This window comes from Pseudorca crassidens, chromosome 13, assembly GCF_039906515.1.
Source record: "Pseudorca crassidens isolate mPseCra1 chromosome 13, mPseCra1.hap1, whole genome shotgun sequence".
NCBI classification, from domain to species: domain Eukaryota; kingdom Metazoa; phylum Chordata; class Mammalia; order Artiodactyla; family Delphinidae; genus Pseudorca; species Pseudorca crassidens.
This window is the reverse complement of record NC_090308.1, coordinates 5,082,560-5,107,965: the sequence shown is the minus strand read 5'-3', so window position 1 is coordinate 5,107,965 and position 25,406 is coordinate 5,082,560. Positions and strand designations below refer to the sequence as shown.

Here is a 25,406-nt window from a genome sequence, read left to right as displayed (position 1 = left end):
TAGAGTAAAGGCATTTTCACAGGTTTCTTGAGAGCAAGGAGAATTTCTCCTCTTCCTCTCCTCCCCTTCCTCCTCTTTAAAAAAAATTCCTAGCATCTATTTCACTCTTTGCCACATAGGAAGCCTTGAATACATGTTTCATTAAGTTGAATTTGAAAATGAAAGGTTGTTTCCTATTCTACTGAAAAATACTCAAACTAAACAAAATTACACATAATAAGCATAATGCTTATAAAGTCTGGGTCGATTAATTCTAATATCTAGAGACCTGGTGGATTTGTTTCTTTTGTCTTGTCGTTTCTTCAGATTTTTGTTAATGTCATTTTACGTTCTTGTGTATTTGGTTGTTTTCTAGTGTGTGCCAGATAATGTATTTACTGAATAGCTTACAAAAATAATATAAGGCCTAAGATGATGTTGTCTTCCTCCAGAGAGAATATATGTCAGCTTCTGACAGGTACCTACTGTTAACTGGCAACCCAAGATCACCTCGGTACAATTTTGCTTATTGAGGTTGAGACAGTTTTGATGTTCATATGCAGAGTCTGTAAGGGCCTGGGAAATTAGGGTTCACTTTTACCCCCAGAATGCACACCCATCAGATCCCTCCCCAAAGCAAAGACCGGGGACGGGGAGGCGCTCACATTGGTAGTTACACACTCCAGACCACGTCCCTTGAAGTTCAGGCTCTCAGCTGTCCTCTCCGGATTCAGCAAACATACCTAGAGGACAAGGAGTTCCCCAAAGCCAGGCTAACATCCTCTTGATTCTGTGTCCTCCCTACGATCCTGAATTAGCAATTCTTCACAGTCTTGCTGGATCTCTCATGCATTCAAGCAGATGTTTTTTCCTTCTGTGTCCTATTTTACTGGAATTGCTCAGCTGGTCTGAATTACCCTTAGTACTTAACAGAAAATTCCATGAAATTTTTTAAGAGGTTGCCTTTAAATCCAAGTACATCTAGAATTGACCAACTTCACGCAGTACAGAGTAAAAATATATTAAAACGAGGGTCTGAGAAAGGGAAAAAACACACATATCACAGAAAATCTATCAACAGGCCTGGCTCTCTGTTCATTTAGAGCAGACTCTTCCTACTTTTCGGCAACTTGCCAACCCCACCTTTATATGTAGTCACAGATTCTATAAAACTTCATTCCCTCTCCTCAGCTTGGGATGGAAAAACTTATATCGTAATCCCCGGAGGGAAGAGGGCTTTCTTCCATCCTTACACGTGTACTACCCGTCTTTCATTTGGGAATCACTTTTGTAAGATGTGGCGGTGCTGGTGAGCAGCTAAGGCAAAGTAAGAAGCCATTGGAGTACAGAAGATTGAAGAACTTCCCTGGCTGCTTAAGCCTTGACAGCAGTAAATTCTGGCATATTAGTGTTACTAACGATACATTAACAGTAGGATTAAAATGCAAGAAAAAAATAGGAAGCATAAGAATCAGTAACTTAATTGATTGAATAAGTTAATAGAAACCACCCATCAGTCTTTGTGGAACTGATAGTAAACCACCCATCAGTCTTTGTGGAACGTTCATTTTTTTTGTGTCTTTTATGCAGATGACATGTGAATGAGGAAAATTTACTTTTCAATATTCAGAGTCAATCTGTTCTTCCCATTGGACTTTTTAAAAAAATTAACTTCTGTGAATGAATACTTGACATTTCTGTGGAGGGATGATAATTACTTATTTATATAATTATTTTTGTCACTGTCCTATTCGTGATAAGAGTTAAGGTTCTTTGTCAAAGTAGTAATATAAGCTAAAGGTAGAAATGGAAAATAGAAAGGAAAATAAGGATGCAGAGATAAAATTGTGCAAGGAGTGTGGTGAAAAATGTAGACTCTCATGACTTAAATATTTAGTATAGGGTGGAATCCAAATTTGGCCATCAGTGTTCTGGCAGCCAACCGCAGAATACAGTTCTCTCTGAACAGTTGCTTTGGAGAAAGTATAACTTAGATAAATAAGACAGGAGTTCTCCCCCAAGGATTTCTGTAGAAAAGGCCACCACTATTTAACATAATGAACAGTTCCCTGAACCCTGTCATAAAGGATTTTGTAGAAGGGAATTGCATTCTTGGGTGGCACCTAAGATTTTGTCTAACTCTTTAATATACTCTGGTTTAGATTACATGTTGATGGGCAATTGAGTATAGTACCTGTTTTAGTTAGATACTGTTGTTCCTAATCCATAATTTGTATTAATACATACGAAAATTTCAAGCTAAACATGAGCTGCTGTAATTTCACCCCCAGACTTGTCAAGAAATTCATAAGATTTTATTTCAACTTAATATTTTTTAAAAATCTAACTGAAGGAAGTAAATTTATACTTTAAAATAACTTTAAGTGAATAATGTATGGTGATTTTTTTTTCCCCCAGTTTAATTTCGTTGGGAGAATCCTTGGACCTAGAGGACTTACTGCTAAACAGCTTGAAGCAGAAACAGGATGTAAGATAATGGTCCGAGGCAAAGGCTCAATGAGGGATAAAAAGAAGGTAAGTCCTTGAAAATGGGGCAGGTCTTTATGTGAATAATTTACTTATACTTTCGAATTTTAGTAACAAAATATCTAGACCCTAAAACACTATACATTATTTGATGTCTGAAACTTTTGAACTTTTTAAAGGTGTTGTCATGATTTTCCCTTTTTGATTATCATTTTTCATTTAGCCAGCTAATATCAGTCTATGATATTACCTTTGGTTTTTACACTTGAGAAACGCCAGTTTGGCAATTAGTCAGACTATAATGTTGTATATATAAAAGATGTAACTAAAACTTTGAAAAATCTAAAATGTTTCTTTTGATGAGATTTAAATGAGGACCAAACGAATAACTTTGGATGTATGTCATCTCATCAGGAGAGTTAGTAAACATAGGAAAAAAAGGCTTATAACTAGCCATATGAGAGTCATTTTGGTTTTTACCAACATTTTATGTTGATTTTAAGTTTTCTAGACATTTTACTTTAAAGTGTATTGTTCCTGCTTTCTGCTTTTTTCTTTTGCCACTCTTGTTTTTCTAGTATAATAAACACCTAACTACCTACTTTAAACATTGTTTTTAGGAAGGTTTTTTTGCCTTGTTTCCTTTTATCCAGTAAGAGGCAGAATACTTTTGAAATTTCTGCCTGTGTGAAAAATGTTTGACTGATTTTAAAAAATAACCTAGATTTTGATTGCCAAAGATTAGATTTATTGTTAGGAAGGGTTTGTTGTTTGTTTGTTTTTTTTAAATACATTGCCTTGAAAGGGATATCAAATGATAGATCTGTTATGTTACGTTATGTTATTGTTATGTTAGAGCGTGTGCATTGAATCACTTTGTGGAGCTTACGGAAAGACCACCAGACCGATAAGGTATTCTGACTTCATTCTGATATGCATCTTTTTGAGCTTCTCACTTCATTTCATTTAAGCTCTCCCATAAGCTGACTGGATCTCAATCATTTTCTCTCCTTACAGACAAATAATGACTTAGTAGTTAAGTTGGAGGGAGAGGCCGTCAATGATATTGATTATCTTTAGATCTTATTATAAGCTGTTCTTGTCAGCTGAGTATAAAGATACTTTGAGGCAAGCATGTGAGTTCTCCCTAAGCATATTTAGCTGTTGTATTTAAAACAACTTTTTTTAATTAGAATATTAAAAAAATTTAAGCATATTGTGAATCAGCTGAGTGGCAATCTCATATCACCATGCAGTTTTGGTTCCCCTGTTTGCACTTATGGTTGCGTTGCATTAAATAATGCTAATTTAATAGCCTAGGGACAATGAGATGAACTCTCAACAACTGAAGGACAAATAAATCTTCACCAAAAGATTAGTGTATCCATCAGTTAAACAAGTTATTAATATCGGTCAGTTAACAAAACGTGTTTTGCCCTCTCCTCAGCCTCTCTTAGTTCTGTAGTAATGGCTCTCCACTTACTCCACTCACACACTCACAGGCACTGAGGATTAGAGCTTGGAACTGTATTGAGACATGGTGAGTTCTGTTTTCAGTCAAGTTGAACTTTGTAGCCTGAAGAACATTTTTCTGCTATCATTTTTGACAGAAGATTAGAGTGGTTAAGAGAGTATGCTCTATAATCATCTTGCTTTTGTTTGAATCTTGGTTCTATCACTTAGCAGCTTTGTGATTTTAGCAAATTACTCCATCTCTTTGTGCCATATAATGTAGTGAGGGAGTAGTGATGTCACTTCTCTCTTATGATGGTTGTGAGGATTAAATCAGTTGTAAAGCACTTAGAATAGTGTTTTGACACATAGTAATCAATCAATTAATGTTAATGATTGTTCTTAATAAATTTTATATTAACATTAGTACATTTTATGTTTAAACTCATATTGTATCATGGGGGAATACTACAGTATTTTACGCTTTGGAAATGACAGTACTTTTGTTGTTGCTTTGTGACCTTTGAATATCCCATATTCTGATGGCTTTTCCGTTTTGTTTCTCTGGTGGTTGGTGTGTCCATATTCTGTCTTGTCCACTTTGTTCTTAAGCATAAATAGAAGCAGTTCGCACATTTTATTTTTGTTTTAATATGTACTGTTGTCTAATGAAATAAAAAATGTTTACAGATTAATGCATGAAAACAGTAATAAATTAAGACACCAACAAAATTTTGACTGCAGATTATATTTTTAGTTTTATTAAAGTGCTACAGATGAACATACTTAGGGGATATCAAGTTAATTTGAATGGCTGTCATATGTTTGATATTATGGTGAAGAATTTATATGTAGATATATAATGCCAAGAGTGTTTTCTGTAATCTTAATTTAAATCTGCCCATAATTGTCAACCAACTCATTTTGGTTTATGCTGTAGTAACTCTGCCCGTTGAGTTCTTAAAAGTGCTAGTAAAAGTTAGATCAAAATGGAAGGTACTATCGTTCATTGCTTGGCTGTTATTTTTATGTATTTTTTTATTTTTTGGCTGTTATTTTTAGAAAGAACATGACAAATAGATGGAGGCAAAAAGAAATATAGTAATAAGGCCGATTGAGGTATATTTCATGTATTTAAAGGAAAACTTTAAACTTTTCTGCAGAGTTGTCAGTTTATGTAAAAGCTAGAAAATAAACCTTAATTTACTGACTGTCCAAGGTATTATGACGGAATACTGTTTGCTGATTTGTATCCTTCACTGCTAGTCTGATAAACCCAGTGAGGGCATACCATGTCTGTTTTATGGAGTACTTCCCTTGTGTTTGATCAGTACCTGGCACAGAGCAGGAACTGGAAAAAATTATCTGGGAAAGGAGTGAATGTTTAGGTAATAAATGAAAGGCATAGATGCTCCCCTATCTCCGCCCCATAAAAGATTTTATAAATAGAGATAATTATAAATCCTATGTGCTTTTAATTCTTTTGGGAAGATAGGCAGTGCCGTATCATTCTAAGCTGTTGGTTTTAAGTAAGGGAATGAATGTGCCACTTTAATTTTCATTCTCTTAGATTGGTATTACTTCAGCATTATTGAAGGGCACAACAGTATTGTCATTGTATAAAAATACCCCAGGGGAATGGTACTGGGTAAACTCATGGAGCCTAAGAGCAAGAACTGCACTCAGACTTCGTAGGAGACTAAGGAGCCATGCTTGTATTTCTGCTCCCCACTCCCACCCAGAAATGTTGACCGGTGAAATGTCTACAGTTGATCAAAGCAGGGTTAGTCAAATGTTGTGTCTTCTGGAAATTTCCAGTAAGACTCAGCAATTCTAGTTAGAGCTCTTTACTTGAAATGAAGGGATGTACACTCAGGGAATCAGATGACCTTCTAGGGCTGCAAATAGCAGTGGCCAGATGGTATTAACCACTTTAATGATCTGTGCAGTGTCTTACTCAGACCATTCAACAATCTCAAAAGATAGTTTTTACTCTTCTAACAGGAATGGAGGCTTAAAGAGGTCAAATAACTTATCCAGTCCCTCATTTCTAAGTAGTAACTACACTCAGTATAAACATATATCTTGCTGGACATTGAAATTCAGCTCTGCAATTCATTCTCTTCAGAACATGGGCTTTGAATTTAAAATTAGATCAATCTGTAATAAAGTTTTAATTCAGTTTTTAACTTTGTTTCCCAAATATATTTGACCACAGCCTCTCCTTTCCAAGAGCTATCCCTGTAACTTCTTGAGGAACTGCAGTGTTGTATGGACCATGATCTATGAAATGTTATTAGAGAGGCATATTGTGTAATTGCAAACATAGGTAGAATTTCATAACTGTTTTTACATGTCACTTTTCATACACGTTATAAATTTTTCTTAAATGTCTCTTATAGTCCTATTAATTTCTTATGGTGCATATATATTTTAACTAGTTAATATGTGATATTTTTAGAAAAGTTTAAAAGTGTATATGGTCTGGGAAAAAGTATAGGTACCTGATTCTATCACTCTAGAGACTTATTGACAATTTTGGTATGTTTTCTTGTAGATTGTTCTCTCTGCAGTTATGTACACTTTTACATGTGTTATAGAAAGTGAATCTTTTACTATTCATGATGCTTTATAATTGGCATTTTCTCCTGCAACCTTGTACCCTGTCCTATGTCAGTTTAATTGGCAAGTAACTGAGCTTTATAATGTCTAAGACTTTGTGCTGGCTGATAAGAAAGCACACTTAAAAGATGTTTCAAGGCGATATTGATAGTATATGCAAAAATAAATTTGCTTGATATGTGGGGGCAGCTTAGACTTTTATTTTTATGAAAGATGTTGTTGCTCTCTCAACACTTGGAAAATAATCAGATTAATACAGTTTTTTGTTTGACATACTAAAGTGGCTGTGATAGCCAGTGATATAACATCACGTACAAACATGGTCCAAACAGCCTGCTTTATTGATCTTGTTGAGTACTAGGCTTTCTCACAACCTCGAGCGTGGGTATAGTTTATTTAAAAAAAGAAAAAAAAACACAACCAGAAAAACCACCTTTCATCGTGGCACATTTTGAACAACGTTTATTCATCACCCAGTGTCAGCATTGTCCGTCTCCTTCCATGTGTGCCCACATTCCCCGTTACCCTTCCTCCCCCTCCGCCTACCAGATGATTTGGGGAGCAAATTCCAGACATAATTTCAGCTGTAAACATTTTATTAGGTGTTTCTAAAATAGAAGGACTCTTTAATGCTATCATGTTTATGTTTTTTTTAAATCACCAAAACAATTTCTTTGTGTCGCTATGTATCTTGTCATTGTTCACAGTTCCCTTCTTGTCTCATAAATGTGCTTTGAAAAAACATTTTCATGGTATCCAAGTGAGGGCCGTATATCAATACCTTGCTTAAGAGATTGATAGATCTCTTAAGCCATTCTCACCCTCGCCCCCATTTCTCCTTGTAACTTATTTGTAAAAGGACTGAGTTATTTGTACCGAAGATTTCCCGTGGCTTGTGCTGATTGCACTTTCATGGTGGTGTTTAACACTTATCTCTGTCCCCTGTATTTTTGGTAAATTGGTGGTGAGAAAGGTTTAATCAGATTTAGATCTCCTGCCCTCCCTTCCTCATTTCCTTTCTTCCTTTTGAAAGAAACTTTCACAAGCAGTGTTGTGGTTGTGGTACCTAAAATCTAGTTTCCTCCTGATTTCAGCAGTTAACTGTTGATTGTTTTTTAGGCCCTTTATTTCAGTAGGAACTCCAAAATAGTTATTATCCTGTTTCTTTGCTGTTATTAGCTAGGTTTACTTTTTATAGGAGAGGCGGGATAAATGCTCAGTTCTTCACTTACTAGGTTTAAAATAGTGAGTTGTTTCCTAGCAATCCTCCAGAGGTGAAGAGTGAGTTTTTTTGTTTTAATTTGAGTATCATTATGAATGCATTTAAACAGTTTTAATGCATTTCAGTTCATGGCACTTAAGTGTTTTTAACTGATGATCACGTGGTTTGACCAGTGGGGGGCCTTTTCAAATTCACTTCCAAGTCCCTTTAACACAATCCTAGTAGTTTGGGGCTAGTAACTTTGTTTTCTGGTGTATATAATAGTCCATGCTCATTGTAAGATTTCCTCCCCAGACTTGAGATCAGCCACTTCTTTAAGGAACCCTGATTACTATTAGTGAAAAATAGTATTTGGAAACTGCATTATGGGCTCTAGTGTCACTCATTATTTGTAGACCTTTTCAGGACAGAGCTAGGAGATACATAGGTACACACACACACACACACACACACACACACACACTCAGGAATATAAGTATCTTTACAAAGTTCATTCTCATTTAAAATGAAAACTACAGTGTTTTATTTAATTGATCTTGTATCTATATTTTGTTTCCCACTGAAAATGCCGGTTCCTAATGACACAAAATGATTGATTTTCTTTATTCTAAAATATACAAAACAGTCTCAGAATAACAATACAAACACTACTACCAACAGTATAGTCAGTGAAAATTTTTCACCAGTTCTTACTGTTTTTAGGGTATGTTTCACTAGAGAGAGAAGTTACTTTTAAAACACTCAATAGTTTTTCAGTATATATCAGTTATGCCATCATACGGATGAACAGTTAAGGTCATTTGTTACACTTGGTTTTCTAGTTTTACGAATTTCTTATTTTTCTGTTACTTGTAAAATATTTACATGGTTCCAAAATCAAATCTACAAAGTAGGAAATTTTCAGAGAAGTCCTGCTTTTATCCCTGTCTCTTTTATCTATCCCCCATCTTGCAGTTTGGGTAAATTTTTTATTTTGGTATTTGGCTTATCCTTCCATTTCTTTGTTTTACATGAAGAGTTACATGAGCGCGCGCGTGTGTGTGTGTGTGTGTGTGTGTGTGTGTAATTTCTCACTCCCTTCATAGATAATTGTATACTCTACACTTTTCTATGCCTTGCCTTGTTTTTTTTGTTTGTTTGTTTTTTACTTAATAGTGTATCATTAAGTCACTTACTGGCAGTACATAGAGACAGTCTTTATTCCTTTTAATAACTTCATCATATTCCATTGTGTCTGTGTACCGTAAATTATTCCAGCATTCCCCTATTAATGGACATTTAGATTGCTTCTAGGCTTTTGCTGTAACACATAGGAAGAGTGCTGTATTGAATAGCTTTTATATACATCTTTACGTGTACTTGCTAGTTTATCTTTGGAATAGAATTCCAGAAGTGGTATCACAATATATAGTTTTGCTAGCTAGTGCTAAATTCTTCTCTTTAGGGATTATTGTTTTGCATTACTTCAGCAATGTATGTGAGAACCAGTTTCCCAACAGATTCACCAACAGAGTTAAACTTTCATGTAAGGCGCTGTTAAAGGAGCTGTTCCATAAGTATATATTTCTCTGTGTCTTTAAAAGGTCCTTGCTGTTATGAGCAATGCAGCCATCTCTGATTTCCCAGTTAGACAATTGTTTGAAATATATTTCTTATTTTGTCATTGAACCCATTTATGAATAATGGTTAGACATAGTTGAAATGGTATTACCATAACTGGTCTTAAGGTCCATTATATTGTAATAAACTTCTGGTTGGGCCCAAGAAACTAATTACTGTTTTAAATGTTTTCAAGAGGAAAAGTGCTGTAATTTTCTATTAGTTCACACAGCCCTTCTCAGCTAGTGCTCCTCATCTTAGAAGTTCTTCAGTTTCACTGAGAGTGGTTCATAACAAGCACCACTATAGATAGGAGAGGTTAATTATATGTAATTTATGCCTTGGGCCAGGCATTAAATACTTGATTCCCTGTGAAATCAGTTGAGAAAGGCTGTACCCTGTGAGGAATGGGTTTTTTCTCTGTACTTTATATCCCTGGCTTAATATCCCCCACCCTGACCCATGCCATTGGTACCTTTGACTCATTGCATCATAGAGTAGGAATTTTTATGCATTCTCTCTTAAAAATGTTAATTTTAGGGCTTCCCTGGCGCAGTGGTTGAGAGTCCACCTGCCGATGCAGGGGACACGGGTTCGTGCCCTGGTCCGGGAGGATCCCATGTGCCACGGAGCGGCTAGGCCCGTGAGCCATGGCCGCTGAGCCTGCACGTCCGGAGCCTGTGCTCCGCAGCAGGAGAGGCCACAACAGTGAGAGGCCCGCGTACCACCAAAAAAAAAAAAAATGTTAATTTTATAAATTACATGCTTAGAAAATTCCATGTATCTGATTTGAATAGTAGTATTTAGCTATAAAAACAGGTCAGTTGCTTTAGAAGAGTGATTATGAAAATTATAGTAAGGTATAATCTGGTTTGGAAGGAACCTTATTAAAGCCATGAAGTCTAACACTTGTTATATCTAATGCTATCATATTTTAGTTTCTGTACTGCACATGGTTGTTACTCTGTTTTCACCACCTCCTGTCATAGTTAATTTAATACCTTTTTAGGCAGCAAGTATTTTTTGAATGCCTATGAATTTTTGTCTTCAAGTGTCTTTTACCCCCAAGATACTGATAAATTTGACAGTGGGCTAATGCACAGTGTGGTAGATAACCACAACAGGTGTTATACATTGTGCTGTGGGACGCCAAGGAAGTGATGAGTTCTTTTACAGGTTGAGGGTTTCAGGGAAAGCTAGAGAAGATGGGACTGGAGTAGGAACTTACAGGGCAAATGAGTGGAATGGTATTCTAGAAATCAGAGGTAGGATCAACCAGTATGTGTCCTTACGCTAATGCTTGACATATTGCAGTGGAAGTTATAAGGTATAGTGGGAGAAGTGGTATTGGAGACAAGGTTGGGATCTGAGGATAATAGGACCTTGAATATGATTTTAAACTTTTTCTTTTTATTCTAAAAGCAGTGCATTGGCACTTATGTTTTTAAAGTAAGGAGTTATATGATATGGCAGTCGAAGGGATGGATGGAAGGGAGAAGAGACCAAAGGCCACAAACAAATAACCAAGTCTTAGAACACTTTACTTAGAAAGTTCTTCCCTATGTTCAGAAAATCTGTCTTTGGAACTTAGATCCTCTGATCCTAATTCTACTTTGAATTTAAAACAAAATAATCTCTTAACCTTAGGGCCTTTGACATACTTAATGACAGTCCTGTGTCTCAGAGGTGTCGTTCTCTAGCTATAAACTAATTCCCTAGTAACTTAAGTCCTCCTCTGCTTTTTTTCTTTCTTTCTCTCTTTTTCTTCTTTTTTAATGTCATGGGACATAGCATTGAATTCAGCCTCAAAAGTGATCGATTGGGGCTTCCCTGGTGGCGCAGTGGTTGGGAGTCCGCCTGCCGATGCGGGGGACACGGGTTCATGCCCCGGTCCGGGAGGATCCGCATGCTGCGGAGCGGCTGGGCCCGTGAGCCATGGCCGCTGAGCCTGCGCCCGGAGCCTGTGCTCCGCGACGGGAGGGGCCGCAGCGGTGAGGGGCCTGCGTAGCGCAAAAAAAAAAAAAAAAAAAAAAAAAAGTGATCGATTGGTTTCTTTTTAAAGAGAAAGGAAGGCCTGCCTTTCTGGAAGAGTTTTAAATCTACTTTTCAAATTATCTGCCACAAAAGAACATTACAACAAAATTCTAATTCGTCGTAGACCAATTCTTTTGTAAAATATAATGAAATTATTAGAGAAACAGAATTTTTAAAAGGTAATTTTAATCCTATTTAAAACTTTTTGTATCAACAGACAAAACTCTCCAGTCAGAATGCTGTAAAAGTTCCTAAACGCTTGATTTCTGTACTGGCAGGCTACCTTTGGCAGCAGCTCTGGCTGAAACACCAGCTTGCTGTATGATCCGCTGGTTTTTTCAGGACTGGAAACTAGCCCTGTGGTGTCCTCTCCTCCCCACTTTTCTTCTTTCTTCTCATACCCTCATTTTTCCTCTTGAGTGTTTTCAAAATATTCAATTTTTTAGTTCTGTTTCTGGTTACACGTTCATTTTGGAGTCAAGTGACTTAGCTTTGTTTTAAGATGGAAGAATATAAAGCAGTGCAATACAAATTAAATGTTTAATTCAGATTGGATAGTATTTCAGTACATTTTTATAGAAAAGAGTCATTGCTTTGCCTGTATTAAGTACTAAGAAAGACTGGGGAGATTTGAAATAAAAATTCTGCTACTATTTATTTAAAGTATAGTTTTTTTTTTAATTTGTAAGACACTGCAAGGGATAAAAAGATGGATCCAATGAGAATAACCTGTTTTCATTACTAAAGTAGCTCTTTGAGTAACCTGTGAAACTTAAGCTAATTACTCTGCCGTAGATCTAATAATACCAAGATGAGTTAATTGTCCACGTCTAATGAAATGAGACATGAGTTTCAGTGAAAAGGGAGAGTCCATTTTATCACTAGATGCTGTTAATGAGCCTTTTAAAATTCAGTCTTGATTGGATAGCAGTCAGTTTAGTTAAGGAATCTTTGAGCACCTTATAATGTGTTGTATATATAACAGATTTTCTTTCAGAAGGTTCAGTTCTCTGTGGACAGGATTAGTAGCGGAATGTTGCTTATGTGTTTATCATTATGCTGCATCAGTTGATTTTCTTTTTCAAAATCCTTTAACAAGAACTTCGATGGAAATTTTTTTTCTGTTATATTAGTGACAAATTATTAGACAGTTTCATAAGCCTAGTGAGCCATCCTATTCTATCCTACTACTTTTATTTTTCTCCTTCAGTTATGAAAGATAACAATTTAAAGAAATTATATTGTTGCTCTTTGAATTTTAAAACATGCTATTCTTTTATTTTAAATCATGTATAATTGTTAACTCTTTGACTTTTAAAGACATGTATAGTTATTTTTTTAAATCAGGAATTGTCATAGGACCGGGATGATATCACAGTCTTTGGGTCCAAAAAAGTCAAAACTGTGATTCTTCATTTTGTAAATTATATGTTACTTAGAAAAGAGCAAATAGAAATTATAGCAGGTTAGGACTGCTCCTAACAACTTGGCCAGTTGATTAATTAAGACCTTAAAAGGTCTTAATAAGTTTTCAACTTAAGCTTTTGCTGAATTCAGATACCTATAAAGTATTCTAAATATAGATTACTAATCACTTCACATAGAAAATACTATTATTTTTCATATTCTGATGTGAAGGAAGTTCTGTATCATTTCACCTTTGTAACTAATAAGATTAATTTCTGACTAGTAACTTGTTTTCGTTCTTGCATTTTTGGCAAGGATTTTTTGTTTTGTTCGTTGGGGGGTTTTTTGTTTGTTTTTTTAAATGTTGTGTCCTCAGCACATAATATTAGTTTGCCCCATATTGATGATATTAAGTTTCATCCTTTGGTTAAAATGGCATCAATCATATTTTTTCATTGTAGAGATACTTTTCCCCCATTTAAATTAATAACTAATCTAAGGGGAATACTTTGCAACTTTGTAAATATCCTGTTGCCAACAAAATTTTGCCCCCCCCCCCCCCATACTCTTCCCCACTACTCCCCGTGTGGAGTTAGGCTAAACTCTCCACTGAATTCCCGACTGCCTACTTACCATTTGGACTGGGTTGAATGGGCCGGGGTGGCTGGTGACAGCAGTGCTGAGTTGGTGGTGGTGGTGAGGGTGCAGCACGCTGAGCACCTATGGTGACTTAGGTCTGCTCTTTCATCGCTCCTCGGGAATTCACTCATTAATTCCTAAACAGCCCTATGAGGTAGCTACTGTTGTTTTTCTAATTTTATCGGCGAGGAAGTGGAGACATAGAGGACGTTCTCTTCACCTCCATAGTGAGTTGCTTACTCAGGATTTGAACCCAGGCTGAGTGCAAGAGTTTCATTATTACATTGTGATTTTCCTCAATAGTCTTTTGATCTCCTTATCTCCACTCTTCCTCTCTGGCTCCCTCTGGCAACCAGAGTGATTTTTAAAGAATAATCCTGCAATATATGTTTATGTGTTCAGTAAGAGTCAGCTCTTTACTGTGGCTAACAAGGCCCTGCTTGGTCTTGTGTCTAGCTGCCTTACAGGCTTCTTTTTGCCACCTCTGTGACTGAGGTCCCACCTTTCCATTCCTTCAGCATACTGATGCTCTCCTTGTAGGGCTTTGGTCTTGCTGGTCCCTCACCTGGAATCCACTTCCCCTGGTATCTTTTTGTAACTCAGTCTCCACTTTTCAGATTTCTGTTCAATTTCACATTTTCAGAGAAACCTTCGGTAGTCACTCTGCCCCCAAACAGCAAACCCTGATGCCTTGCCACACTGCTCTCTTACCCTTTTGCTCCTTGTATCCATTATCACTCCGGACATGCTTTACCTGTTTATTATTATTTATCTTCCCCCATTAAGGGTGTGTGTGTTTGGTGATGAGAGCAGAGAGCTGTCTGTTTTGTTCACTGCCCTGTCCTCAGTTTGTTCACTGCCCTGTCCTCAGTGGTAGAGCTGTAAGTGTCTGCCACGTAGTTGGTACCAAGAAAATATGTGTTGAAGGAAGGAATGGTCTGCCTTTTAATTTTGCTTATAATTATTTTACATAAAGAAATTATGACCTGAACAGTCAAACTATATTTTATGGTTTTTTGGATTCTTCTTTAGTATCAGAGGCGTTTACATTCCTCAGTAGTTTGTATAGATATTTGCTATTTTCTGTTATCATTATGGTTTTATTTATTCAGTTAAATCTTACATTCTTTTATAAATTATTTCATTCTGCAGGGTAAGATTGCAAATTCCACATTTTCAGTTATTTTGCTTTTAAAATAATTTTAATGACTTACATTTTAATCGCTTTTGACAGTTGTCTGTTTTTTTTCAATATGTGAAAAACGTAAAATTAGAATTTTTGAAGTTCTTAATTGAGTAGCAAATATTCTTTTTAACTTTCTGAGGAATTTTTTTGTCCAGTGGTTTAGTTTTTGGAAGAATTTGCTCCGATTGTATAGGTAAGAATTTGCCTAGGCAATTAGTTCTGATTTGTCCAGGTGTGCTATATTTGTTACCAAATGATCTAGGAAAAGTAAGAGTAAATAATGTTTGTTTTGCTAAGAAAAGGTACAGTGTTTCTAAACCATAATTACCTTCATATTTTGAAGTTTTTCTTCTCAGTATAGCTCTTTGGAAGGGCGACACTAAGGTTTGGTTTGCCCAGTACAGTTTCAGCTGTACTTACTGTCTAGGCATAATTATTAGTATATCCTTTCACTTTCAAATTATCCTGATTTGGATGACAAATTACATAGTCCCCCTTAGTTTTGGGGCATTGTTTTGGTGTTTGTTCAGCTTTCTTCCACAAAGCATTAGCACTGTTCTTAAATCTCCTTGTATGCTGGCTGTCTGAGATTTGTTGTTATGGAATGATACTGTGGCCTTATGAAAATTTTGATAGAAAATTAAAATGTTGCTTTTAGTATGTCTGTTTCAAAGTGCTGCCCTTAGAGTGAGAAGTGATTTATGTTTATTTGGAGAAAATAAATTGTGGAAGATGTGTACATCAGAGGATCATTCTGTCCTCTGGTACTTGATCCCTTGCTTGTTTATAGGATTTGATTCTTGTTCTTTATTAGTTTACTCTTACCAGCAGCTGTGGTTAAAAGAAACAAAACAAAACCACTTGGGAGATATCCTTGAGTCCTTTCTACCCTCAGTCAATCATTTAACAGATTTGCACAATTGTGCAGCTCAGTATCTTCTGAGTTCCCACAGGGCCTCCCCACCACCATTGTCTAAATCTGTGCTCTCATTATTTTTTGCCTAGACCTCTGCAGTCATCTCTTAACTGTTCTTTTTCCCCTCAGGTAATATGCATAATATCTACTAAAGTCAATTTTTTTGTTGTTACTGATATCTTGTTAGTATGTTTATATATATGTGTGTCTTTCCGTCTAGGTATATGCAAGGTTGTAGTACTCTTTGTCACGAAATAAGATAAAGTTCTTCTCACCCATTGCCAAGCAGTTAAATGTCCTGTTTCCATTCCTGATTTACCTTTAGTTACTATAAACTTTTTTATTTGATTATTTAAGCTGTGTAGATAATTTATACAAAAAAATAATTTTACCTATTAACTTTTAGAATTCCCATTGTGTACAGGGCACTTTTCTTTTTGCTTGTTGATAAAAGAGAGCATAAGATTTTTGTGTCGAGGCTGTCTTAAGCATTTGTTCAGATTTTTCGTATATCTTAAAAACCTCAGGAGGTAATCGTAGTTGTTCAGAAGCATCTCACATCACAAATGTGATGGTTTAGGACTTAAGGTTTTTAAAAATGTAGTTTTTATAGCAAGTTATAATTATCACAAGAAAATAATGAAGTCACCATGGAAAACAGTACATGAATTTTTGTTTAGAACATTATACATGTGTAGAACTAACTGGTAGAAGAGTTCTAAATTAAAAAAAAAACAAAAACATTTTATATGTTTGGCATGAGGGCAGAAATCATTTGGCAGGAAATAAATGTTATCCTGATCAGATCTCTCTGATAGAGGCTTTTTTCACAGTGGAGTGTTTTGTTGTAGTCAAGGTTGAGGTGCATGGAAATACCCCAAGATGATCTTTCACGTCCTCCGTCACCACCAGGTAGAGGATACCTTACGGGAGTTTCTGTGATTGAGTTTAGGATGCTTGCCATCCCTAATCTCCCTTGCTTGCCCCAGGCTTGTTTAATTAGAACTTGCTTTAAGGTATAACCAAAAGTATATCATCATTTCTCACTAAACTAGCCTTAGTCTGTACATTTCTTTTCAAGTGAAATGCCTAGACCTGTGCTCTGTCCAGTAGGGTAGCCATTGGCTGTATACGGAGATTGAAATGAAAACTGAACAAGAGAGCAGTTGAGCTGCTTAGTCACACAGTCACGTTGAAGTGCTCAGGAGGGCCTGTGACAAGTGGCCCCCCTTTTGGACAGCGGATGCAAGCCACTGTTATTGTTACTCAGAGTTCTGTCGGGTAATGCTGCCTTAGGCAGAGCAAACTTATATAGAAAATGTGGAGAAGTAAGCAGTTAGGAACAAATTATTCCTGTTTCTAGCTTTGTATTTTGCAGTAACTAAATTTACAGAAGAACTGCAAAAAGAATATAAAGAACCCTCCCCACACCCCATGTGCCTTTCACCTCATTTGCCAATTTTTGACATTTACCACTTTAGTGCTCTCGGTCTTCTTTGTTTCTGTCCAACACTTCCCTTCCCTCTTTTCCCCTTTTAATTTGGAATACTTCTTTTTTTGTTTTTTCCTGTCATTGATTTTTGGGGGAAATAAATTTCCATTATTAAAAGTACTTAAGAGATGATTGTGAATGTTTGGCAGGTTTTGTACATTTATCTCTTGGAACATAAACCAGATTCTAAGGGTGCTCATTTTGTTTTTTTAGGTCTTTCCTTCCATTGCCATTGATACAGCATGTATTTAGTTATACTCATTCACTCAGGAGTCACTGATTTCAGTGCTTTTCCCCTTTCTGAAAAACTCTTTAAACTCATTATAGGAAGAATTAAAAATAATCTAGAAATGTGCTAGTGACCAAGCTCTTAACTTTTTCCCATGGTACCTAGATACATGATTTATTTTGGACCAATTTGCAGTATATGAATAGGCCAATAATAAGTAAAACCTAATCTGGACATAGAAAGTGAGTTTTATTGGCAGTAAAGATATGAATACTGTCAGTGACCATTTTTGAGCAATTCTCCTTTGATGGAGTGATTATATGAAAAACAATTCAAGCTCTCAAGGAAGACCAGGACCCATTGTGACATAAGTGCCAGGCTTGATGAAAAGTCTGAGAAGCAGTGGTAGTGGCATCACCAAGCTCAAACATATGGTCTTGTTTCATTACCATCACCAACAGTGTACATTTAATTTAACCTTAAATGGCAGTGTAATACAACCAAGTCCATTAACTCCTTCACACAATGTTATTTTCCAGTCTCTTCTATGTTTTCAGTTCCATCCCTTAACCTTCTGAACAACCAGACCATTCCTAATTGCCCCTACATAACATTTATTCACATGTTTTTTTCTGTCTAGAATATTATTTCTTCTACCTTTCAAAATTTATAACATAATTTAATAAGTATTTTTTGATTCCCTACTCTGGGCCACACACAAAACTGGGAGGTTGTTCCCGTGGAGCACAACTAGAGAGGAAGACAGAAAATAAACAAGTAAGTAAATGAACACTACAGTATGAGATGGTGATAACTGCCATGAGGAGAATAGCATCAAATGGTGTAATAAGTATGATCAGTGTGGAATGCTTCTAACTTGGGCGTCCAAGTCAGGGCTGTGGGCAGAGGTGACATCTATCGTGTGACAAGAGGGTAAAATGAGAGGAAGTGTAAAGCACTCAGAGAGGAACGACGTTAGATTGTCTGAGGAATAGCAAGATCAGCATGGTGGAAAAGAGTGGGAGATATCCTTCCATGCAGGCAGGGGAAGGAGTCTGGATTTTATTGCAAGAGCAGCTGGAAGGCAATGGAGGGTTTTAAGCAGACTGGCATGACCTGAAGCCGTTAGAGAGTGGGTTGTAAAGGGATGTGATAAGAGTTGAAGCAAGGAACTCGAAGGTGGGCTACTGCAGTTATATTTCTGATTTCCTCAGTGAAGTGTGGACATAATTAATGCCCATTAAAAAATTATGTTGTTCTGGGCTTCCCTGGTGGCGCAGTAGTTGAGAGTCCGCCTGCCGATGCAGGGGACGCTGGTTCGTGCCCCGGTCTGGGTAGATCCCACATGCCGCGGAGCGGCTGGGCCCGTAAGCCGTGGCTGCTGAGCCTGCGCGTCTGGAGCCTGTGCTCCGCAACGGGAGAGGCCACAGCACTGAGAGGCCCGCATACCGCAAAAAAAAAAAAAAAAATTATTTTGTTCTTACCACAGAATTTTAGTCAGCCAGTTTCTTGAAATTTCCGAAGTACAGGAGCATCAAATAGAAAATGCAGAAGAAACACTTAAAAAATTTACTTAAATATAAACAACTGACACATGACTTAAATTACAAAATAGAGAAAAAAAGAGAAAGACAGCCAACAAGCACTTTATGTTAGTTAAATAGGACTTAAGGTTAAGAAGCAAAATAGTAGTTTAAAACCTGTAAGTAAAATTAATTGCCTGGGTAGAGAGAATATGTGAGTATATTTTGCAAGAACATCAGTGGCCATTTTACTTTTTCAAGTCACACCGAGACATAGGTAACAATTTCTGATCTTCTTGAGGTGTAAATGTTTCCCCTCTCCCCAATATACATGATTCTTCTCCATACTAACACTTGCGTATAGCTTATAATGTAAACCTACTAAGTAAGATGAAAATAGTTTCTCAATCAAGTGGTTGGAATATTTAGGAATAATAGGTGTCATTTAACAGAAAGTTTTAAATTGTATATTCGAAAATTTTTCTTGACAAGTCTTGAAGTAACTGTAAACAGACAATGTGAATTAGGGTATGTTCTTTCCTTTGGTCACTTACCGTGCTTTCCCACCCAGCTCTGGCATATATACACACGAATTACGTTGCCGAGAGAGATTTATTCCAAGGATATGTTTTGAATGATTTTAACATTAAAAAAAAAACAAACCCCAAGGCATTTGAGGCAGAGATGTTTTTTAGACAATAGTTGTTTAATGAGCTGCTTGTATATACAAGGGAAGAGAATAGGCCTGATTGCTCACAATCTGATGTTTGAAGAAGTATTTTCCTGGATCTTATGTATTTGCATATCTAATTGCTATGTAATCAAAACCAAGTGAACTGTAGCTACTTGAAACTCTAAAATGAAAGGCAATCATCTGTATGGGGAGTGGGGGGGAACCCCTAACATGCAGGCTAGCCTGAATATTAGCATTATAGGCTTCTTGTGTTTAATTATAGGTGTCTCACTGAGCAGTAAATGTATGCTTGTGTAATAAAAAAGCGAATATGACCCCGAAACACCAGCTCTGCTTTTTGGTAACAGAGCATTGACTTTGAGAGAATTTAGCATCCTTTGTGTATTTTGGTGATAAGGGATTGTGCCAGAATGGCTGTTAATTACTTGCTTTGTTTGATATGGAAAGCACTGGTTCCACACTTTTCTTCCTACCAGTGACAGCACCCAATTAAAATGTGTATTAAAGCAGCTATAATGCCCTCGGTTATCTGTTGGGAAGACACGAGGTAAAGAAAATTAATTTGACTTTTTCTAGCTGCTTGTTGGCAGCTTTGTGTTTGGTAAATGGAAAATAAATAGAATAAAAAACTATTTACTCCAAGATGTACCGTATATCCTTTTATAGACTTTAACATCTTATTTTATGATTTCTTGCTGCCTCATAAATGGATTATTAAATTAAGAGAGATGTTCTTAATATTCTTAATTTGGAAGTTTAGTAGCCACTGATTATCAGTTAAAGCTCTCTGTATATTTTAACTTGTTTGAACTTCTAAATCTAACACAAGTTTAAAACTCTGTTTTTTTTTTAGTTTCCTTATCATCAGATCAGTAAATTACCTGTTAGTTTGGTATCAATTCACGTTCCTAACTTGAGTTAGGAACTCTTGAGTTAGGAACTCTTTGATCAGTGTAATTTGGATAATTAATAACTACTAAGGACCGCTGTAGGGAGATTACAGGTAATGCATGTAAAGGATGTGCAAGCCTGTGTACATCCTGTGTATGCTGTTTGATGCTGCTCTACTCAGTGTCATTTCTTTTAATGTTGTTTGTCTCTGAAATATTTTTCTTTTAAAAAATTATTTATAAATATATTACAGTAAACTTCCAGTTTATGTTTTTCTGTGCTCTGCCTGCTGTCATGTACTCTCAGCCAATGAATGCTAGTATGGTGGAACACACGCTTACATATGCCTTTCTCAATTATCATAACACTGTATCGAAGTACTCTCAGCCAGTTGAGTGTTCTACATTATATGTGGTTCACTCTTCTGTGAGAAGGAATCCCAAATTCTAGCTGACCCCTGAAACACACATGTGCAAAACAGACTTAAAGGATCTCAGCTAAAGATCTGAACTGGGACCAGACTTGGCACCTAAGAAAGTTTGCAGTTCTGAATTATCAGCCACCTTGGCCTCATTGGTGTTTATAAAACACTACCCGTGACAACTGAAGAATTCACATTTTTTTTTCAAGTGCACATGTGCATTCACCAGCATAAAACATATGGTAAGCCATAAGGTGGAAAAGATTGAAATTATATAGGGGATGAGCTCTGACCAAAATGGAATTAAATCCCAAATATTTGGATATTGAAAGCATGTCTTTATATTCCATTGGTCAAGAGATGTCACAAGAGAAACTAGAAAAAATTTTTAACTAAATGATAATGAAAATACAACATAAAATTTGTGATATAAAACTAAAGCAGTGTTTACAGGGAATTTATATCTATAAAAGTTTGTATTTTAAAAACTTCAGTTATCTCATTTTCTACCTCATTAAAATTTAAAAAATACAGCAAACTAAACCCAAGGTAGGTAAAAGAAGACAATAAAAGTAAGAAGATAAATTACTGAAATAGAAAATTGGCAATAGAGAAAAACAAACTAAAACATGTGTTTTTTAAAAATAAAATGAAGATTGATAAAATAGAACTATAGCTAGACTGATCCAGAACAAAAGAGAAGACACTAACTACCAGTGTCTGTAATAAAACAGGGGATATCACTAAAGATCCTACAAATATTAGGAAACTTTTAAGGGAATATTATGAGCAACTTTCAGCCAATAAATTTGACAACTGAAACGAAAAGTCTTTGAAAAACACAAATTATTACCAAGAAGTGACAGAAATTTGGATAGCCCTATACTGATTAAAGAGGCTGAATTTATAATTTAAAATTTCCCCACAAAGAAAATGTAAAGCCTAGGTACTCACACAAATGAATTTTATCAAACTTTAAGAAAGAAATAGTATTAATCCTATATGAAGTCTTTTCATAAAAGATATGAGAAGGGAATACTTCATTTTAACTTTACCATAAATTGGTAATTACTAGCGTACTATGATACCACCACAAAAAGAAAATAAAGATCAATATTCCTCATAGACGCAGAAATTCTAAATAAAATTTTAGCATGTTGAATTCAGTGATATATGGGGTATATCTTGGCAATGCAAGATTAGTTTAACATCTGTGAATAACATCTGTGAATTGATCAGTGTAATTCATCGTATCAGTAAATATAGTAAAAAGCTATATGATTATTTCAAGAGATGCATTAAAAATATTGAACAAAAGTCAATACACTTTCATGATAAAACCACATAGCAAACTAAAAATAGAAGGGAACTTCCTCAATTTGATAAAGACCAAATGTGAAAATACTTATAGCAACATCATACTCAACATGAAGACTCAATGCATTTCTCCTAAGATCATAGACAAGGCAAAGATGTTTGCTCTCATTACTTCTATTCCAGGTTGTAAAGAAGGATGGTCTTAGCAAGTGCAGTAAGACAAGAAAAAGAAATTAAAAGACAGACTGGGAAGAGAGATGTGAAACTCTGTGTCCATTACTTTCTGATTGCTTATATAGAAAATTTTAAGTTATATGAAAGGTGAGTCTAACAAGAAGAGATCGTGATCTTAAATTTGCATATACCAAGTAGCATAGCTTGAAAATATATAAAGTAAAAATGACCAGAACTGAAAGAAAAACACAAACCCACAATCATAATTTTAGCATAACTCTAAATAACTGATAGAATAAGGAAACTCAATTAAGAATATAGAGGATCTGAACAACACAGCTAGCAGACTTGACCTAATTAACAAAAAAAGAACATTGCCCCCAACAGTGCCATAATTCATTCCTTTAAAGTGCATGTGGAACATTTTGCCGAATAACTGTGTGTTGGGCCAATAAAGAAAGCCTCAGCAAAGTTTGGAAGTCTGAAGTTATTCACAGTATGTTCTTTAATCACAGTGGAATTGAGCCCTGGGAATCAGCCAGAAATTAAAACTAAGGGTTGGCCGTAGATATGAGGTACATTTAGACTTAAGGATCTAGAAGTAACAGTGAAGTGGGTCAAAGCAAAATTTAATAAATAGAAAATGTACTGAATATTACTTTGATGATTAAAATAAAAGACGTTTCTTTGAAAATTCATGGGAGATTGGCTCAAGATGGCGGAGTAGAAGGACGTGTGCTCACTCCCTCTTGCGAGAGCACCAAATCACAACTAACTGCTGAATGATCATTGACAGGAAGACACTGGAACTCACCAGAAAACTCACTGGCACATCCAGAGACAAAGGAGAAGCCACAATGAGATGGTAGGAGGGGTGCAATCACAGTAAAAATCAAATCCCGTAACTGCTGGGTGGGTGACTCACAAACTGGAGAACACTTACACCACAGAAGTCCACCCACTAGAGTGAAGGTTCTGAGCCCGTCAGGCTTCCCAACCTGGGGGTCTGGCAATGGGAGGAGGAATTCCTAGAGAATCAGACTTTGAAGGCTAGTGGGATTTGATTGCAAGACTTCGACAGGACTTGGGGGAAACGGAGACTCCACTCTTGGAGGGCACACACAAAGTAGCGCGCGCATCGGAACCCAGGGGAAGGAGCAGTGACCCCATAGGAGACTGAAGCAGACCTACCTGCTAGTGTTGGAGGGTTTCCTGCAGAGGCAGGGGGTGGCTGTGGCTCACTGTGGGGACATGGACACTGGCAGCAGAAGTTCTGGGAGGTACTCCTTGGTGTGAGCCCTCCCAGAGTCCACCATTAGCCCCACCAAAGAGCCCAGGTAGGCTTCAGTGTTGGGTCTTCTCAGGCCAAACAACCAACAGGGAGGGAACACAGCCCCACCCATCAGCAGACAAGAGGATTAAAGTTTTACTGAGCTCTGCCCACCAGGGAAACACCCAGCTCTGCCCACCTCCAGTCCCTCCCATCAGGAAGCTTGCACAAGCCTCTTAGATAGCCTCATCCACCAGAGGGCAGACAGCAGAAGCAAGAAAAACTACAGTCTTGTATCATGTGGAAGGAAAACCACATTCACAGAAAGATAGACAAAAAGAAAAGTCAGAGGACTATGTACCAGATGAAGGAACAAGATAAAACCCCAGAAAAACAACTAAATGAAGTGGAAGTAGGCAACCTTCCAGAAAAAGAACTCAGAATAATGATACTGAAGATGATCTAGGACCTCGGAAAAGGAATGGAGGCAAAGATCGAGAAGATGCAAGAAATGTTTAACAAAGACCTAGAAGAACTAAAGAACAAACACCTAGATGAATTAAAGAACAAAGAAACAGAGATGAACAATACAGTAACTGAAATGAAAAATATGTAGAAGGAATCAATAGCAGAATAACTGAGTCAGAAGAACGGATAAGTGACCTGGAAGAATGGTGGAATTCACTGCTGGGGAACAGAATAAAGAAAGAAGAATGAAAAGAAATGAAGACAGACTAAGAGACCTCTGGGACAACATTAAATGCAACAACTTTAGCATTACAGGGCTCCCAGAAGGAAAAGAGAGAGAAAGGACCCAAGAAAATATTTGAAGAGATTAGAGTCGAAACTTCCCTAACATGGGAAAGGAAATAGACACCCAAGTCCAGGAAGCGCAGAGAGTCGCAGGCAGGAGAAACCGAAGGAGAAACATGCTGGGACACATACCAATCAAAATGACAAAAATTAAAGTCAAAGAAAAATTATTGAAAGGAATGAGGGAAAAATGACAAATAACATACAAGGGAACTCCCATAAGTTTCACAGCTGATTTCTCAGCAGAAACTCTATAAGCCAGAAGGGAGTGGCATGATATATTTAAAGCAATGAAAGGGAAGAATCTACAACCAAGATTATTCTACCTGGCAAGGATCTCATTTAGATTTGATGAAGAAATCAAAAGCTTTACAGACAAGCAAAAGCTAAGAGAATTCAGCACCACCAACCCAGCTCTACAGCAAATGCTAAAGGAACTTCTCTAAGTGGGAAACACAAGAGAAGAAAAGGACCTACCAAAAAAAACCCCATAACAATTAAGAAAATGGTCATAGGAACATACATATTGATAATTACCTTAAATGTGAATGGATTAAATGCTCCAACCAAAAGACACAGGCTCACTGAATGGATACAAAAGCAAGACCCATATATATGCTGTCTGTAAGAGACCCATTTCAGACCTAGGAACACATACAGACTGAAAGTGAGGGGATGGAAAAAGATATTCCATGCAAATGGAAATCAAAAGAAAGCTGGAGTAGCAGTACTTATATCAGATAAAATAGACTTTAAATAAAGAATGTTACAAGAGACAAGGAAGGATACTACATAATGATCAAGGGATCAATCCAAGAAGAAGACATAACAATTATATATGCACCCAACATAGAAGCACTTCAATACATAAGGCAACTGCTAATAGCTCTAAGAGAGGAAATGGACAGTAACACAGTAATAGTGGGGGAGTTTAACACCTTACTTACAGCAATGGACAGATCATCCAAACAGAAAATTAATAAGGAAACACAAGCTTTAAATGACACAGTAGACCAGATAGATTTAATTGATATTTGTA

General features: G+C 36.5%; 1 protein-coding gene across 10 annotated transcripts in view; it reads left to right on the top strand.

Annotated features, from left to right (window-relative positions):
* The window catches only part of QKI (QKI, KH domain containing RNA binding), a 143,354-nt gene that overhangs the window by 49,875 nt on the left and 68,073 nt on the right, over positions 1-25,406 (top strand). For all 10 annotated transcript variants that reach the window (XR_010933569.1, XM_067701573.1, XM_067701575.1 and 7 more), the window contains exon 3: positions 2,398-2,514. Coding sequence is in view for 9 of the 10 variants with exons in the window: in XM_067701573.1 (XP_067557674.1) it covers positions 2,398-2,514 (117 nt within the window). In the remaining variant the exon portion in view is untranslated. The remainder of the gene's footprint in view (positions 1-2,397; positions 2,515-25,406) is intronic.